Raw genomic sequence first — 16,526 nt, forward strand, 5'->3', positions numbered from 1 at the left:
AGGGGAAGAAAGAACTGTAGGACCTGAACCATCCTAAGCCTTTAGGGTTGAGTATCCTATCATTAACAAACTTATGGGGAGGGGACAACTCAGTTCCTGGTGTTAAGGGCTAAAAGAAGTTCTGAGGGGATCATTTGAAAAACAAGTATTCCTAATCATGATACTAGCTATTTTCTGTATTTGACTCACATCAGCTCTCAGTTACACAGAAAGGCTGGAGAAACAAGGGTAATTCTCCAACAATTCAATGTTAGCTGATACTTCTTAATCAAAACACAAGTGCAAAGATTCACACACACAGACCCACACTAAATTCCCTCATTTAAAATGGAGCTTTCTAACACCTCTTAGTTTCTTGCTCATCCCTAATAAAACACTTCTTGCTGTCAGTATGAATATAATTCACCTATTCAGAATCTAGTTCTGTACATTATTTTGTACTTTTAGTCTTATTTTAAAAACTCAGTATACAAAGTCATATGCCTATTAAAATTTGCATTCTCTATTCAAATACTGTTGAAATATACAACCTAGAGCCCATAATGAAGCAGAGAGAGGTTGGACAAACCTTGTTATTCTTTCACACTAAATAATAAAGCTGTATAGAAAAGGGCATAGCTTTGATAATTGTAGGATTGTGATCAAACGTTTTCTTTTATGGTTTCCTTAACCTCCCTGGTTATTTTAATAAAAAGTAACAGGCATTATTTCATAGCCAGAGCATACAAACGTGTGCCTTTTCCAGACAAAACAATCCTCTCATTTTGAGAATTTAAAAGCTCAGACATGGATAATTCCCCTTCTAATAAGCTCTCCTTCATTTAGTAGCTGTTTGCACAGATCACAGTGAGGCCGAAGAGAAAGGAGGAAAATCCTCTGGCAACAAGGCAGAGAGGATGGAAGGCCTATACTAAGCTATTCAGTGTTCAGCTTGAAAAAGAAAAGGATATAAAATTAATTAATCAATAAATCAGAAGCTATTTGGATCCGAATTAAGAGTTAAGAAAGGCTAATGGCTTTCTTTTTCAGCCTGCTTTAAAATACAACCTGATGTGAATCTCTGTGATGAAAAGTTTTCCAGAGGAGGATCATCAATCCCATCATTTCCCAGAAGCTGAGCTGATATGTGTGGCAAGCCCTACCGGCAACAGCGGCAGCAGTAGCACTTTACAGCCTCTGCTGGGAATGAAGGTGTAAGTGCCTAGCAACAGAAAGGAAGCAGCCAGCCTGAAGCGTTACCACTGTATTTCTGAAATAATCTGAAGCCCTTACCATTCTAGAAGAGGCTGAAGGAAACCTTTAAAATCAGTGTTAACATGGGAGAAATGGTGAATCCAGTTTCCCCTGGTGTATTCATTTCAATAGACTTTCCCTGTCAGCAGGAAACTTAACATTTACTCTGCCTTCCTGGAATTGAGAAACAGCTCTTCCGCAGGAACTATTCAGGTTCTGGCTGGTTGATCACAGGGCAAGTTAAAGTTCAGTGTCAATTTACAGCACACCTTTATCCACCAACCAAAATGATTTTATCTGCAGGCTGTTTTACTGGTTGAAAAATAAGGTACTGCCATCCATTTCTTGAAACAGTAAAATACCTTTCTTACTGCTCCCTCTGAGCTTCCAGTTACCACTTTTCCTCTTACCTAATGAAATTATAACAATCTTTTTTTAAATTGTAAAGGCTTTTCTTTCCCTACTTTTAAAGCTGTTCATATTCACATCAAAGTAGGCACAGCTCTTGTTTACAATTTTTCAATCATTCATTTAAACATTTACCTTGTAGCACTCCTGTCACCTCCCTAAACTGTATATTATATAAGTACATTGCCTTTAAATCCACTCAAATGATCATCTTAAGTCACCTGACCAAGTTAGAGGCTCTAATTGGCCAACAAGATTACATTTCAATGTGTGGGTGATGTTCCATGGTCCCATGAATTTGCTACTCTTGTCAGCTCTGGCACTTACATATCACACAATGCCAGGTGGGAAAAGTGAAAAGTATCAGTGTAAAAAACAGTAAAAATAAAGTTTGCTTTTCTCAGTGCTACTAGCTTGAAAACAAAATAATATACTTGGTATTTTTCAGGACAGGAGTCCAATTATTGAGAACTTTCCTTATGCCAAATAAATCAGGGTTTCTTGGCACTATTGACATTTGGGCTGGATAAATCTTGGTTATGCAAAGTTATCCTATGCATTTTTAGGATGTTTAGCAACATCCCTAGCTATCCAGTAGATGACAGTAGCAACTATCTCCCATCTCTCAGCCCCACTGTGACAAGCAAAAATGTCTCCAAATGCTGCCAAATGTCCTCTAGGGCACAAAATTCTCCACTGTTAAGAACTACCTAACTAAATGAACTAGTTAAAATGAAAGGTTAATTAAAAGAACATATAACAGATTGTTTTCAGCAATAAAAATAGGACCATCCTGTTATTAGGTATCATGTATTATATAAACACAACAAATCATTTGTCTACAAGAAAGAAAAATGACAAAGTATCTCATTTAGTTTCCATCAATGTCAAAAGTAAGTTGAGAGGATGCATAGAATTGGTAGTTAAGAGCACAGAGACATTGGAGCCAGTCTGCAAGGGTATGTAAGTCAGCTAAGACACATACTTGCCATGCAACCTTGTGTGGAATTAACATCTCAGTTTCCTCATCTGAAAAATGTGGATAAAGATTATCCATGCTTCACAGGGTTGTTGTGAAGAGTAAATGTTTAAAACATGTAATTGAACAGTACCTGGCACATAGTAAGGACTAGGTAAGTGTTCCTATCATCATCTTGATTTAATTTTGTTTAAATTTGTGGCAAAATTAGTTCACTTTTCTTACAATTCTCTACCTTAGAGAAAAGCTATTGTATGAAAAGGAATGGTAATAATGAGACTTTAAGAATTGCGACAAAAAATTTTTTCAAATATATCCCATATGGTACAAATGGCAGCTTAGTTTGCATATGTTCAGCACTTTGCATTTTTCACATCAGCACATATTCATCTGCCATATTCTTTAAACTGCATAATATGCCGTTGTTAAAAATTTATCATTTTACCAGACCACAATTGATAAATACATCATATCCAGTTTGTGTGTGTTTGTGGGTTTGCTTTTTTTTGCTATGATAAACAAAGTTGCAATAAACAATCTTGAACATGCAACTTGGTAAAATTTTTAAATCTATTTTAAAAGCTGAATTTACTATTTCAGCACTGAATTAAATGTACTCCAGAAGTTCATGGGTCTGTTAATAAAGAAAACCCTGATAATGCTAGTTATCGCTTCTGCTAGATTTTACCAAAAGAATTCCAAAACACTCCTTAAAGTTGAGATGTGAGATGTTTTAGCTACATATGAGAAGTACAGTAACCAGTTCAAGGCTGAAAAAAATATGAAGAGGACATTTTCTAGGAATAACTCAAGACATTTTGATGGGAGTTCCTTAAAACCAAACTTTTAACCATTACTGATCTGACTATATCTGCTAGCCAAGCAGCAACAGCCATTCTCGATGGCTTTGAAAGGAGTAAAGAAGGTGTTCTATGGCTCTAGCACTCTCAAAGTCTATTTCTCACATGTTAGATAGATGCAGGTAAACAAGAAGGGCTAGGGCCATCAGGTTAAACTCAAAGAATAACAGGTTGAGGTTGTACCATTAGTTTATCAGCTGTGTGAAGAATAGGCGAAATATACTGATTATTTCATTTTCTAATTTTCCATTAATTTCTTCCATTTTGTATTTGTTTAGGTTCTTGGCAAGGCCTCAAAATGAACATACCTAGGCAAGGGAGGCCAAAACACTATTTTCCCACGAGGAAAAAATACATAGTTTGCTTAAGCAAACTCCAGGACTGAGAGACAATGGTTGGAAAATCTTTGCAAAAGTTATCAGAAACCAAACATATTTTCTGCCCCAAAATATCAGGGTACTCACTGTCCATCTCAGCTCTTGCTATTTAGCAAAGATCATTGTTAGCATTATCTGGCAATTTATACCAGGAAGCAAGAAACTTGCAATGCATACCCAATGCCCCATATTTATAAATCTGCCAATATAGGCAACATCCTTGCCAAAATTAGCATCTTGTCTGAAGCAGGTATTTGATTCTCTTCAGATCTATTCAGTCACTATTCCTGGACTTACACAAGCAAACCTACAGAATATATACATTAATTTGTTAAAAATATATGGAATGTATTGTACCTACAAAAATATGCACAGGTTAGAATTTACCCGAAAAAAAGTTCCAACTATTAAACTACCCATCAGTTTCAGGTTATTTACAGATAGCACTGCCAAAACCATGCTGTTAAAAAATGTAGCTTGGACTGTTAGAAGGACCATATGTTACCCCTAAGCAAATTCTCCAAAAGCGGAATATTTTCAGCAATTTAAAAATATTATGTTGTCATAACAGTTGTTAGACAATAATGGGAAAAAAAGGAAACAAGACAGAATGTAAAGACATGACACGTGGAGATGATAATCAAGAATGGAATGGAGAATACAATATGTACTTGACTCTCCCACCAATGACCCTACCCAAATCCAACTTGATTCTCTGTCAAGGTTAAAGATTTTGGAGAAGTCCCCAATTTTTTTGATCACATACTTCTAAAGCAGTAAATTCTGAAGATATATGAATACACTGAAAATATATGAATAGCAATTCATTTATGCTATTCATGCTATTGTAGGTACTACTACAATATAAAAAAAAGAATGAGATTAAAATAAGCAAAAAGGGGCTTCCCTGGTGGCACAGTGGTTTAGAGTCCGCCTGCCGGTATAGGGGACACGCATTCGTGCCCGGGTCTGGGAAGATCCGACATGCCGCGGAGCGGCTGCGCCCGTGAGCCATGGCCGCTGAGCCTGCGCGTCCGGAGCCTATGCTCCGCAACGGGAGAGGCCACAGCAGTGAGGGGCCGGTGTACCGCAAAAAAAAAAAAAGCAAAAAGTAAAGTTCTAATATTTGTTCCCACACCCTAACAGTCAGTTTCACAAATCTCAGGTGTGCATATTCTACTTTGGACAGCCCTGTCTCAGAAAATGACTTCACATTTTAATTCAGGAAACAGATATATACCCATTTCATGAACTTGATAATATCTATTTCCTAAAAGACTAGAAATTTTTAAATGAGATATGCAAAGGGCCCTGCTCTGCACAAAGGAGGCTTTCAACAAATACTAGTTATAATTAAAAATGATTACCATACCTTAACTTAAAATAAAAGCATGTCATTTTCATCTTTACTTATCTGTAAAATTAGATTCAGAAACAATGGATAGTACCTTTTTTTTTTAAAAGGAAAACTTCTGATTTGGGGATACGAAATTAGATGTGAAAATGCGGGATAAAACATTTACCCAAATTATCCAAACCTAGTATTCTTAATCTAGAGCTGAAGTCTGTGAAATGTACATTAAAAAATCATGAACTGTCTGAAAAGTAAGAAAGTTAATTTCATGGTTTGGCAAATTAGCTTAATCATAATACTTGATAGTTGGGAGAGAAAACAGGAAGAAGAATAATTACAAAGGGAGAATAATTTTGGTTTATTTAGGTTTTCTGGCTTTGTGATGAAGGTTAACATTTCTGAAAATTCAGAGTTGACATTAACTGTGCAGACTGTTTCCTGGCTCTGTATAAAGGGTAAACTCAACTTAATATTAGTACATATTTGAATTGTTTTAACCATAGTGGGGACACAGTATCCAAATGACCCCATGCCTAGACCTCTGCCAATTTTCTACCACTGATTTCTTTGCCTTGAATCTTTGGAACCTGGGCCAATGGAATTTCTGTTCTGCTGTTTATGCCTATTGAATAAGCTCTTAGTTTTAGATTTGGCCTCATGCCCTCACTAGCATGGAATTCCCAGAGTCAGGAAAATTTTTTTCTTTTTCTAAATCCCCTGCTACATCCCCAGTGCCTAGTACCTGGCGTACTTTAAGCAAGCAATATTAATTTAAAGAATGAAGCCACCCATCCTTCTGCATAGTTCAAGGCCTCTGAAGGCAGAAGTAAAGAGTGAACCTGTATGTAGATTAAGACTTCCTTCTTTGTTGACCTAGAGTCTTCTTTTAGAAGTCAAAGCAGCCCAGATACTGCAGCTAAGATGGATCCCTACAGACAACCGTGGGGTCAAGATAGGTCGCCTGTCCTCCGGCAACTACTTCTCAGTGTTTTTTATTGGTTCTTCACATCTCTCCAACCTCTAAATACTTAAGTACTTTGGGGTTCAGTCTTTTCTATCCTACTCACCCTATATCCTTTAGTCTCCAGGCTTTAAACTTTTATCTCTGGCCTTGACCTCTCCCTTAACTACAAATAATATACTCAACAGCCCAATCAATAGCTCCCAGATGTCTAGTAGACACCCTGTCATAACTGAAATTGAGCTCAAGATATCTCCCCTACCCCACAAAACAGCTAAAGCAGAGCTACCCAGCCAAGTCATGCCTTGATCAGACTAACTGCACTCAACCCACAGACCAAGAAATAAATGTTCATGGTTTTAACCACTGAGTTTTGAGGTGATTTGTTATGCAGCAAATACTGATCAATACTCCACCCTAACTAAAATTGCAGTTCTCCATCCTGACTCTGATATTTCCTATCCCCCTTCCCTGTTTTTTCCTATACTGCACTTATTACTAACGTTAATATATTTTACTTATATCTCTTTTTTTTTTTTGCTATATCTCCCATTAAAATAAAAGATCTACTTGGGTAGACATTTTTTGTCTATTTGATTCACTGCTGTACCCCCAGAACATAGAAAGGTACATGCCACTCAAGCTAGCATTAAATATATGGTGGGTAAATGAATTAACAGTCAGCTCTGTGTTCACATCTCTGATACAATTCCCTTAGTACAATATTCAGAATTCTACAAACTCTGCACATTCATCAAAAACACAGTTCATGACACATACAGTTCATGATACATACAGTTCATGAATCATACAGTATGATTTATCTAATATGACTTAAAACCTGGTAATGAGACATTAAAAAATTCCATTTTACTATTCAGCATTGAAGATATGCTCTTTTAAAGTTTTCCCAGAAGAAATAAAGGAGCTTCCCAGCCCTTGAGTTGTAAGCTCCTAAGCAAATTTTGCTTAACTCCCTTAAATGTGTTTCCTGAACTATAAATTAGGAAAAATACCTACATCAAATACAAAGAACAGACAGGAATACAAATGTACAAAGAAGAGGGATTTCATGCCACTCCTTGATGAAGGAATTGGATACTTAATATTTTGCCTTAAGAAAATATTATGTGTTCCTACAGCATTCTATTTCTCTTGAAAAGCACTTATTCTGGTTTGCTACTTTCCCAACAGACTCTAAGACCTTTGAAAAATAACTAGCATTCAGTGAATATTTGATAAATGAATATTAGCATTTAAAAAATATTTACCAGAATGATTAAAATAATTAAACTTTTTTTAACTACAATGCGGATGCTCACTTTAGCTACTGTCTTTTTAAATTTTTCTGGCATGAATAATCTTTAATAAAAAAATATAGTATGGAAATATACTAAGTTTTCAACTTTTAAAAAATTATAAAAGGAACAAATAAAAGAAAAATATATTTATATGGATGAAATTTTTCAAGATAAAAGTAAAATTAGTGATTCTGAAGAAAAAAAAAAATTAATAAAACCAAAATTGCTTCTTGAAAAGCTGAATAAAATAGACAAACCCATGGAAAGCCCCACTAAGAAAACAGATAATATTATAATGAAAATGGAAATTCAAATCTACAAAGAAGAGATTAAGAGAATTATTGTATACTGATGTAACTTTACATCAATAAATTTTCAAATTTAGAGAAATAGTTGGTATGCTAAAAATTTTTATTTCCAAAGCTAACACAAGAAGATAGAAAAAATCATCAGATCAATAACCATATTACAAATTCAAATATTTTCTAAAGATCTACCACTAAATAAGCTATCAAGCTTGATTTTATAGGCCAGTTGTACATAATCTACAAGGATCAAATGATTCTATTTGATTCTCATTATTCTACAGCACAGAAAAAAGGATGGAAAATTTCCAATTCGTTTTTCAAAAGTAACATACAATCCAAATTCCAGAAGAGTGAATAAAGAAAATTTATTTTAAATTCTCCCAAACATAAATATAAAATCCTGAATAAAATATCTGAAGCATAGCAAATATAAGGTTTGCTACTACTTCTTGTGTGACCTTGGGTAATTTACTTCACCTCGCTCTCAGTTTTTTCCATCTGTAAAATGAAGATCATAATAGTACCTAAAGCATGACACTATAAAGATTAAACAGTTAAGTTCTTAGAACAGTGCTTGGCACATGGCAAATGCTCAATATGTGTTAGCTATTATTATCCTAAAAATAAAATCAATATAATCCACTGCATTATCATTTTAAAGGGAAAAATAAGATATATAAACATTTAATAATTTTTTTAGCAGACATTTCAGCAAATCTTTAAATAAAACTGGTATAAAGGGCAATCGCCAAAACATTTTAAAGAATATTTATCTCACGCCAATAGCACAAATTATACTAAGTGTTAAAATACTGGTCATTCCCATTCAATTAAGTAATAAGACTACGATGTTCAATATCATTATGATTATTCCATACTTTAAAGATTACACTAATGAAATAAAGTATAAGAACAAATATTGGAAGGGATGAAATTATTATTTGCAGATGATATATAGCTAGAAAATCTAAGAGAGGAAGCAAAACTGAATCAATGAGGAATTTTAGTCAGTAGGCTGGATAAAAGATATACCAAAAGTCAGTTTCTCTTTTAACAGTAGCAATAACAAATTAAAAATTTATAGGAGAAAAAGAGAACCCACTCACAGTAACAAAAATTATAATACCCAGGAATAAATTTAACGAAAATGGTACAAGACTATATGATAAGCTATACTAAATTTCATTGAACATAAAATACAACCTGAATACTTAATATTGACTACCTCAGCAGTTTCTATATCTTCTCTATCACCCAACCTAGAAACTTGGAATCCCTTCTAGTTTCATCCCTCTCCTCACTCTTCACATTTGAAATCAGTCACTAAGTCCTGCCTATTTCACCTCATATATATTTCTCAAATTTGTCATCTTTTTGCTCTCCACTTCAATTATCTCAGCTATCCTTTGGAAAGATTCCAGTATATTAAATATTCTCCCTACTTCTGGTCTTATCCTCCTCAGAATCATAGCCTGTCTAGCTACCAGGGTAATCAATCTAAAACACAAGCCTAACTAGATTAGGCCCCAGTTTAAAACCAGAGATCACCACTGAATTCAGGATGGAGTCCAAGCTCAAGGTTAATAAAGTCTTCAGTCATTTGGACCCAGCTTCGTCTCCTTCTCCTCCTTTCCCATCTTTTTGTGTCTTAAAACATGGCTCTGTTTCTCATATTAGGATACGCAAGTATCTCCGACAAAAGATACTTCTCACAGCTACCACAAGTGGTATATCCTACTAAATTTACATCAATTTTTGGTGAAGATTTTTTGAGAAAGACCTTATTTTACATTAAAATAAATACGGAACAGATGAAAAATTTGTGACTGCTCAAGTTAAAATGCAAGATTTCGAAGAAAGATGGCACTTAACAGCAAACAGCTTTGACCCTTTCCCTCAGGTCAAAATGGGGATAATCATGATACGTTTGTCATTATTAGTGAAAAATCTGACACTGCCAAACTGCTATCACTGTATTTGCCAAGGAACTAAGATGTAACTAATACTTGCTGAGAACATAACTATGCCAGGCAACTGTTCTAAATTTTTCGTTGGTTAACTCATTTTATAATAACTTGACATGATTTCATCTCTACTACTCTCACACTTGCTCTCTACTCCAGCCATAGTGGTGTCCTTGCTGTTCCTCACACACATTCTCAGGCTCCCATTTCAAGGCCTTTGCCCTTGCTATTCTATCTAGAAATCTTTCCCCTTGGAGAGCATAGGTCTCTTTTTCAACTCCTTGTAGTACTGATATTTCCTCCAATGTTGTTTTCTCTATCCTGACCTCCCATTTCCCTTCCTTTTAACCATAACTCTAGAAGAATAATTCTCTTTTTTCTCCATCTCGCTTTCTTTACTGTGCTTGTTATTTGTTTTTCTTTCCCCTATCAGAAGGTAATGGTAGGATTTTTGTTCTATGACAATAGGATTTTTACGTTATTCACGGAATCTAGTGCCTAGACCACTGCCTAGCACATTCTAGGCTCTAATTATTTACTGAAGGAACAACTTTATGAAACAGATACTACTGTTAGTCAAATTTTACTTTATGAAGAGACTGAAGCAGTGAGAATTTGCCTGTGATCCCATAGTAAAAGGCAGAGCTAGGATTTGTAAGCAGACAGCCTGGCTTCACTCTTTACCACAACTGCATGGTGCCTCTAATTTGTGCGGTGAATTCCATATGCACGATCTACTTAGTACATTTCCTTGATTAGACAGTTCCTTCCCAGCCGGTTCCCTGATTGGCAGGTTTAGTGCACTTCATATAGTCAATTGTTTACAGAATGAATAAATGCATAAATACATTAATTACCCAATGATTTACGCCTCATTATTTTAAGCTTTCAGACTTAATTTTTAACTTAATATAAAAATAATTCCTGCCTTTAAAAATACAGTGACGTAGAATACTTTCTTTGAATTGACAAAACATGATTTCTGACAAATGGTTTAATTAAAAGGACGTGTACCCTATTCTTAAAATTCTATCCAAACTGGCTTTTAAAGCTTCATTCAACATTAGCATACATTAAGCAAAAAGCTCCAGAACCAGCCTGTCTCATTTCATTATATATACATGCATAATATTATCTCTAATGAAAAACCGCGAACAGTGCCATTTCCTTAGACACCAAGATTTATAAAACAATCAACTACGCCAGATAAAAACAGCACCTTCACTTACAAAAACTGACGCTAATCAGAACACCCTCCGGAGCAACACTTGGCTCAGGAGTCACCTGGACCAGCTTTCTCAAACAAATTTGACAACCACTATTATAAGGGCATGACTAACTTTCCACCGAATCCGAATGGCCATAGGTTTACTCTAAGAAACAAACATTCCTGAGTAGAAGGGGTGGACAAATGAGCGGTTTTAAAAAGAGGCCCCTCCCAGGCCGCCTCAAAATCTAGAGCCCAAGATTCTCCTCCTCAGAGCTCCTCACCGTGTCTAGACTAGGGGGAAGCGACCATTTCTCAGGTAGAGGATGATGCACAAAGGAAAAACTGGCCATCCAGCGTGAAGGCCGAGGAACCAAACGCAAACAGACCGCACTGATTAACAGGGACCCCCCGGGCGTCCCACCGGCCCACCGCCCCTTCACAGGTGGAGCCGCAATTGCACTTCTCGCGAGATGTCTCGTCTTCACGGGATCTCGAACTGAAACCTCGCGGCTTTTCGGATCAGGGGGTCTAAAAGGACAACTCCCAGCCCGCCTCACGGACTCACAAAGGGCTTCGATACCCACCTCGCCCTCCCTCCACCACCACGCCCCTCCCCTCCCTTCCCTTCCTAGAAGGGTCCCTTCCCCAGGTTGCCCAGGGACTTCCGGAGCCCGACCGGAACCGGAAGCTTCTGGGAGCGAGTGGGTGGGGGCGGAAAATTTTTTAAAAAGCGCGGGTCAAGCTAGAGGACTGAGCTGTGGTAACCCCGAAGCGGGACTGTGGCGGGTCCTGATGGACAACACCACCTGCTTGAAGTCCTTGCTTCTGACCATTAGTCAGTATAAAGCAGTTAAGTCGGAAGCGAACGCCACCCAGCTTTTGCGGCACTTGGAGGTGAGGGCTTTCGGGGTGGCGGACGAGACGGGCTTCCTCGTAGCCTTCGGTCACTTGGTGGCCGGGATGTAGTGGTCTCAGCCTAGAAAAGAAAGGACAGCTCGCTCCCTCCGCTGCCTTTTTGTATGGTAAAGAAGGCTAAAGATTATCAGCTTTGAATTCCCACCCTCCTCTATCCCGCCCCAAGCCCCTCCGCGTTCAGCTGACTGCAGCAAGGGATGAGTAACTACTGATAGCCCTAGAAAGAGGGAGGTTGAGACAGAAGGTTGGGGGATTTAGGCCGTATTTGGAGTTGGTAGAGGAAAGAGCTAGAGCTGTTATCTTTTCCTTTGCTTCTCATGTTGGTTTTTCCATTGTAACAGAGCCTTCTCAAAATGTACAACAATTCTCGGAGGTGGAGGTCATGGGGAGTAACGATTAAAACTTGATTTACCCCTGTCACTAGGCAGTTTACAATCTGAACCTGTTGCTTACTGCTTTTATTTGAACTCATGTTGAACTCGGGCTTGAAAATTATTATTTAATCTTTCTCTGGATTAGGAAGCAATCTCCCTTACTAGTAATCACAGTTTTTCTTTACCAAAATTTATTGCTCAGTTTTTCAGTCCTAAAATGCTGAATTGTCACTTTTCTGTTAGTTCCTGGTGATTTGCATCTAGAGTGTACTTATGCTAAAAGTTATAATCACAGCTTTCTGTGATCCTATTTGTTTTTAGGCTCTTAAACTCCTGCTGTCATTTGTTATGCATTCAGGGAAGTCCAACTAATAATAACCTCAGTTTAATAAAAAGTAGTTAAGCTCAATCAAAGCTTATTTTAATTCTCTGTCGCAGCTTCTGTGAACATAAAATTGAACGTAATTTTTAAATATATTATTTGTTTTATTAACCTTATGATAAAAGGCTAAATTACCAAAGGTTTGCAAAATACTACAGAGAAGGCAACAGTGAATGGCACAGCAACATCAGCCTTTGTTGTGACTGTAGTGCACTAACTGTGAATTTTTTCAAGCTTCACTGGTGCTCCTCTTCTTACCACTTCAGGAGCTTATCTCTTAACACTTTTCTTTTTTCATTCATTACCTCAACAAATCCCTACAAACCTAACAATGAAGGTGTTAGCTGTTAAATAAATGCTAGGGCTTTGCTTCTTAATGAGGATAGAACAGTGCACTAATGGACTCCAGAAGCCACAGAATAATCAGAGCTGTCAGTTTTATTTAAGAATTTGGAGTTAAGAAATTTAGATTCTAATCTGAAACATTACCAGTCTTTGAGAGTAAACAGTTGTGTTGTGAATCTGAACAGGGTGTTATCATGAATTGAAAGAGACTTCAAAGAAATTTGAGGCTTGGAGATTGGCTTCTTGGTACTGTGTTCCCAGAGTTTTCAAGAGGTTTACCAAAAATTCTTCTGCCATTTAATTGAGAGATAACATACATACATTACATAAAGTGCATTAATCTTAAGTGAAGAGCTTGATAGTTTTTTTTAAACATAAGTGTACACTCAAGTAGCTACCACCTGTCGTATGAGACAACATTTCCAACACCCTATAAGTTTTTCAACTATCCCTAAAGTTTCAGATAAGTGGATTAATATGTACGTTTGTGTCTGGCTTCTTCCTCTCAATCTGTAAAATTTATTCACGTGGCCCATGTGCCAGTATTTCATTCTTTTTTATTGCTATTTAGAATTCCACTGTACAGAGGTACCACAGTTTATATATATCCTGTTCATGAGCATCTGGGTTGTTTCCAGTTCTGGGTGGAATTATGAGTAACTGTTATAAACATTTTTACACATCTTTTTGTGGATGTATGTATTCATTTCTCTTATATACCTCATAGTGTAATTGTTGGGTCTTGGGGTAAGTTTATGTTCAGTTCTGGTTAAAACACCAGTTTTCCACAAGTTATACTGATGCATCCTCCCACCAGCAATATGTGAATTTTGCTGTCATTCATCCACACCACTCCTTGGTGCTCTCAGATTTTTAAATTTTAACTCATTTGGTTGACAGTATTAATGGTGAATGTTTTTCATGAGACCTCATGAGAGCAGCCTCATGAGAGCAACATCTGAGGATACAAAGGGTGATAGATGGTTATCATGTGAACGATTATTCACTCTGCTATCCTGCTGCGCTTCTGCTGCACTATTTTTGTCTTGCAGAACCTTAGCTTTGGATTTTTTTTTATGATCGGCAGAACTGAGCTGGTATCATTTTTTTTTAATATAAATTTATTTATTTATTTATGGCTGTGTTGGGTCTTCGTTGCTGCATGCAGGCTTGGGCTACTCTTCATTGCAGTGTGTGGGCTTCTCATTGCGGTGGCTTCTCTTGTTGCGGAGCACGGGCTCTAGGCGCGCGGGCTTCAGTAGTTGTGGCACGTGAGCTCAGTAGTTGTGGCTTGCAGGCTCTAGAGCGCAGGCTCAGTAGTTGTGGCACACGGGCTTAGTTGCTCTGCGGCATGTGGGATCTTCACAGACCAGGGCTCGAACCTGTGTTCCCTGCATTGGCAGGCGGATTCCCAACCACTGCGCCACCAGGAAAGCCCTGGTCTCATTCTTGACGGTGTTTCACAGCACTAATCTTATGTAATGATTATGGAGCAGGGATGCAGGAACAGTGAATCCCAGTTGTACCACTGTCTATTATGTGTGCCTCAGTTTACTCATCTGTAAAACAATTAGTACGGGTTTATTATGAAGCTGAAAGGAATTAACATACATAATGTACCTAGAACAATAGCTAGGCCAGAGTAAGTGCTAGAGTATTAGTTATTACTGAAATAAGTCCTATTTGCATTAAAACATTCAGTGTGTATGAGTAAAGAGGAAAATATGCAGTGATTTTTTTTATTTTACCTTATAATATATAATTATTATATCTTAGAATACTTATGTTGTTGAAATACAGGTCCAATCCTTAGGGAAATTGTATTTAAAGCAGAAGATGTCTTAATATTTTAGAGGGCTAACTGTATAAGCAGGCAAAAGGGCAATGCTCAGCAGGTTCCTTACCTCAAAATATTTACTATCATTATCTAATTTCACCTTTGGACCTGTTTTTTCAGTCTGATAGACTTTTACTTTAATGTTAAAATACATACTCTGTGGGAAGAGATATTCTGAAGATCTCTTATCAGCAAAGCTTTACAAGAAAAACTGACATCTGGGCGAGGGTATAAAAGGGATATAGAAAAGAAAGAAACAATTCTGATTATAGTCTTTTTTAAAAAAAGTCTTTTAGGAATAAAAACGTTTAGGGCTTCCCTGGTGGTGCCGTGGTTGAGAGTCTGCCTGCCGATGCAGGGGACGTGGGTTCGTGCCCCGGTCTGGGAAGATCCCACATGCCGCGGAGCGGCTGGGCCCGTGAGCCACATGGCCGCTGAGCCTGCGCGTCCGGAGCCTGTGCTCCGCAACGGGAGAGGCCACAACAGTGAGAGGCCCGCGTACCGCAAAAAAAGAATAAAAACGTTTAGAACAGATTTAATCTTAAAGTAAATGATTGTTTTTTTATATTTATAGAAAAGATTTTCTTAATAATAATATTCATAAAGCATTTTGAAAGTAAGTGGCTGTCTGACAACTGTTCCCAGCCCTCATCCCAGCTTACCCTTTCAGGAGGTGGTGCTAGTAGGCGGTAGGTAGTACGTTTATAGTGTTATGAGAGGAGTAAATAGTGAAATAACAAATAATAAAATTTTTTAATTCCTGACCTGCCTACTCAAAAAAATTTTTTTTTACTTCTTCTTTGTGATCTCTAAGTTCTGGGCTTAGGTACTGTCTGGTAGGGAGCAGAAGGAATACTCACATAGTTAATCCCATGAATAATCCTTTGGATTTAGCTGCTTTCCACTTTCCATTTGCCTCCCTCAAAGAAGATGGAATTCATTTATTCGGTAAATATATTGATAGTAGAATGCTGATTTGTAGTCTATGTCTTCATGGAGTGATCAATGTAGTGGGGAGGATACGTATTGTTAAGTTGGCAAAAGCTTGCTGACTTAGCAAATAAAAGTGTAATGTACTATAGGATAGTATAACAGGCAAACCTAACCTAGTTAGTGGAAGAGGATTAGAGAAAGCTTAGTGGAAGAAACAAAATTGAGACTGGAATGATTACATTAGTTAGTGAGTGAAGGGATAGGTGATCTTCCATGTAGAGGGAACAACATGTATGAATTTTCTAAATTGGGAAAGAGTGTGGCAATGGCACTTTGGAAGAACTGGATTTTTATTTGAAATGGAGAAGTGAAAATTGCCAATTCTTAACTAACACATTTTTTCTTTTTTTAATATTTTCTTTTTTTAAAAAATTATTTTTTGTCCCTCATGACTTTTAAAGAGGCTCTTTTTTGTTTTGTTTTGTTAATTTATTTTTGGCTGTGTTGGGTCTTCGTTGCTGCGCGGGCTTTCTATAGTTGCGGTCAGCAGGGGCTACTCTTGGTTGCAGTGTGTGGGCTTCTCATTGCAGTGGCTTCTCTTGTTGTGGAGCATGGGCTCTAGGCACGCAGGCTTCAGTAGTTGTGACATATGGCCTCAGTAGTTGTGCCTCACGGGCTCTAGAGTGCAGGCTCAGTAGTTGTGGCACACGGGCTTAGTTGCTCCACGGCATGTGGGGTCTTCCCAGACCAGGGCTCGAACCCGTGTCCCCTGCCTTGGCAGGCAG

At 37.4% G+C, this 16,526-nt stretch overlaps 2 protein-coding genes across 5 annotated transcripts in view; one reads left to right on the top strand and one right to left on the bottom strand.

Annotated features, from left to right (window-relative positions):
• The window catches only part of DZIP3 (DAZ interacting zinc finger protein 3), a 110,652-nt gene extending 99,278 nt beyond the window's left edge, over positions 1-11,374 (bottom strand). For 3 of the 4 annotated variants that reach the window (XR_003001869.1, XM_024735384.1, XM_024735382.1), the window contains exon 1: positions 11,237-11,374. The gene's annotated coding sequence lies outside the window, so the exon portion shown is untranslated. Of the gene's footprint in view, positions 1-10,974; positions 11,039-11,236 lie in introns of those variants that run through there. The other variant, XM_024735383.1, reaches the window with a different exon arrangement.
• Positions 11,375-11,694: 320 nt separating this feature from the next.
• CIP2A (cellular inhibitor of PP2A) overlaps positions 11,695-16,526 on the top strand; it is a 28,736-nt gene continuing 23,904 nt past the window's right edge. Inside the window, exon 1 of the mRNA XM_024735358.1 lies at positions 11,695-11,849. Within this exon, the coding sequence (XP_024591126.1) occupies positions 11,748-11,849 (102 nt within the window). The 5' untranslated portion in view covers positions 11,695-11,747. The remainder of the gene's footprint in view (positions 11,850-16,526) is intronic.

The sequence above is a fragment of the Neophocaena asiaeorientalis genome, unplaced genomic scaffold, assembly GCF_003031525.2.
Source record: "Neophocaena asiaeorientalis asiaeorientalis breed wild unplaced genomic scaffold, Neophocaena_asiaeorientalis_V1.1 scaffold136, whole genome shotgun sequence".
NCBI lineage: Eukaryota > Metazoa > Chordata > Mammalia > Artiodactyla > Phocoenidae > Neophocaena > Neophocaena asiaeorientalis.